This window comes from Engraulis encrasicolus, chromosome 6 (assembly GCF_034702125.1).
Source record: "Engraulis encrasicolus isolate BLACKSEA-1 chromosome 6, IST_EnEncr_1.0, whole genome shotgun sequence".
Taxonomy (NCBI): Eukaryota; Metazoa; Chordata; class Actinopteri; order Clupeiformes; family Engraulidae; genus Engraulis; species Engraulis encrasicolus.
This window is the reverse complement of record NC_085862.1, coordinates 40,440,869-40,443,368: the sequence shown is the minus strand read 5'-3', so window position 1 is coordinate 40,443,368 and position 2,500 is coordinate 40,440,869. Positions and strand designations below refer to the sequence as shown.

At 47.4% G+C, this 2,500-nt stretch overlaps 1 protein-coding gene across 1 annotated transcript in view; it reads right to left on the bottom strand.

Moving 5' to 3' along the window:
* Positions 1–2,500, bottom strand: part of ptprfa (protein tyrosine phosphatase receptor type Fa) — a 248,725-nt gene that overhangs the window by 65,092 nt on the left and 181,133 nt on the right. The window contains exon 20 of the mRNA XM_063201608.1: positions 98–319. Coding sequence (XP_063057678.1) covers positions 98–319 — 222 coding nt within the window. The remainder of the gene's footprint in view (positions 1–97; positions 320–2,500) is intronic.

The window sequence follows — 2,500 nt, the reverse complement described above, 5'->3', positions numbered from 1 at the left end:
AAATAAAATGCGTCCACCGACCGTTTCTGAATGAGAATGGCCTGGATGTGCGACTTACAAGAATAATATTCAGCAATACGAATATGAGGACACTTACGGAGTCGCTGTTCTTGAGCGCGGCCACCACGAAGCATCGGTAGGTCTGCTGGTTGGGCAGGGCCTTGTTGAGGAAGCCGTTGTAGCGCTTCTCGTCACCCAGGGTGATCTCCTCGGGCAGGCTCAGCAGCTTGGCGGCAATGTAGGGCCGCGGGGGAACTTCCGTGTAGCGCCGACGCCTCCGACGCACGCCACCGCCGTCCGCACCGCATATCTCCAGAAGCTGCCGTGACACACACACAAACACACACACAAGTGCACGCACACACACACACGCGCGCACAAACACACAGATATGGCATAACTTATTATTAATAGTGTTATGATATCAATTTATATCATTTCATTCATCCATGCATTCTCGTCCCTCATACACTCGAGCGTGCACGGCACACGCGCACACGCACGCACACACACACCCTATAGATACAGCATTATTTAACTCAGGAGATTACAGTGATTTGCAGTCCTTGCAAGTTCTCCCTTGTCTTATTTAAACCCATTACGATTCAGCCTCAGACTTGCTGTCTCGCCTCCAACAAGGATTCTGCCATCTTGACTTCAAAGTGTGTTGTTGGCATTCCTTCCTTCCTCCTCTGCCGCCCAAGACACCTGAAACATGCCCTACTCTCTCTTTTTTCTTCTTCCCTTTTTCTAGGCAGCGTGCCCAAAGACACTCGTTTGGTATTCCTCACATTTCTACACTTCTTCTGCACTTTTTCTTCAACAGGAAGTGCAACAACTGAGCATTAAAAAAACAACACTGAGAAAGTGTGACCCCACAGATGACCTCTTGGGGGTGGGGGGGGTCAGGAAGTCTTGTCTGTGCTGACAGGCCTCAGCTGTGTGAGGAGGAAGTGAGAGACATGGTTAATGCACAGCCACTCGAAGACAGGCCGATTGACTGAGGGAAGACGGACAGCGGTCCAGACCGATGTTGTTGGAGACTTCGGCAAACCAGCTGCTGTGGCTGAGTCATCGCAGCCACAGCTGTTTCCTATCCTCCCTCATCCTCTCTTTTTTCATTTTTTGGTGAAAAAAAAAACGTTATTCTGCCTTTAGTATCACTTCACTTGTTATTTCTTTTGCTATATTGCTCCCTCCACATTATATCGTTTCCTGTTCTCTCCTATTCTTCAAGTCAAGTCAAGTCAAGTCAAGTTTATTGTCAATTTCTTTACATGCACTGGTCATACAAAGAATTTGAAATTGCGTTTCTTGCTCTCCCATGCAGACATAGACTAATCTAGGTAAGGACATAGACAGTATAGACATAGACAGTACTCATACATGGACATAGACAGTATGGACGTAGACATTGCTCATACAGACATTTAAAGTGCAAGACTGGACAACAGAAGACTTGTAGAGAACATACATTAAGAGGAGGTATTTTGTTGTTCTTTTTTCTAAAAGTCCTTTATAGCGTTCTGACATAGTAATAGTAGCATTTGAAGAAATAAATAATTAAAAAAAGGTTTTTATTAAATACACCAGCAGCAGTATGTGTGTGTGTGTGTTTGTATGTGTTTTGTGTGCGTGTGTGCGTGCGTGTGTGTGTGTGTGTGTGTGTGTGTGTGTGTGTGTGTGTGTGTGTGTGTGTGTGTGTGTGTGTGTGTGTGTGTGTGTGTGTGTGTGTGTGTGTTTAGTGCAGGTAGAAAGTGCGGTGTGCGTCTGTGTGTGTGTACCTGTGTATGTGTGTGTGTGTGTGTGTGTGTGTGTGTATGTGTGTGAGTATGAGTTGTGTGTCAGTGTGTGTATGTTTGGGTTTAGTGCAGAAAGTGCAGTGTGCTTGTGTGTGTGTGTGTGTGTGTGTGTGTGTGTGTGTGTGTGTGTGTGTGTGTGTGTGTGTGTGTGTGTGTGTGTGTGCATGTGTATGTTTTGAGTTAGTGCAGGTTGAAAGTTCAGTCACAGATGTAGTAGTGCAGGTGGAATGTTCAGTCGCAGATATGGTGGTGGGGATGAGGGGGGGGAGCGTTGTCAGTGGCCTGGCTGGCTAGAGGCTGACAATGAAGGGAGAGTGGGTTGAGTGTTCAGTATCTTGATTGCTTGATGCATCGTGCTGCTTGCAAGCCTGGTGGTACGGGAACGGAGGCGCCTGTACCTCTTTCCAGAGGGCAGGAGGCTGAACAGTTTGTGTGCAGGGTGGCTTGTGTCTTTGATGATCATCAGTGCTTTTCGGGTGAGGCGTGCGGTGTAAATGTCCTGCAGGGAGGGGAGTGGTACTCCAATGATCTTCTTCGCTGTGTTCACAACACGCTGGAGTGTCTTCCTGTTTTTCTCCGTGCAGCTTCCTCCCCACACTGTGATGCAGCTGGACACGACGCTCTCTATGGTTCCTCTGTAGAATGTTGTCATGATGGAGGGTGCAGCACTTGCCTTCTTTAGTTTGCGCAAGAAGTAG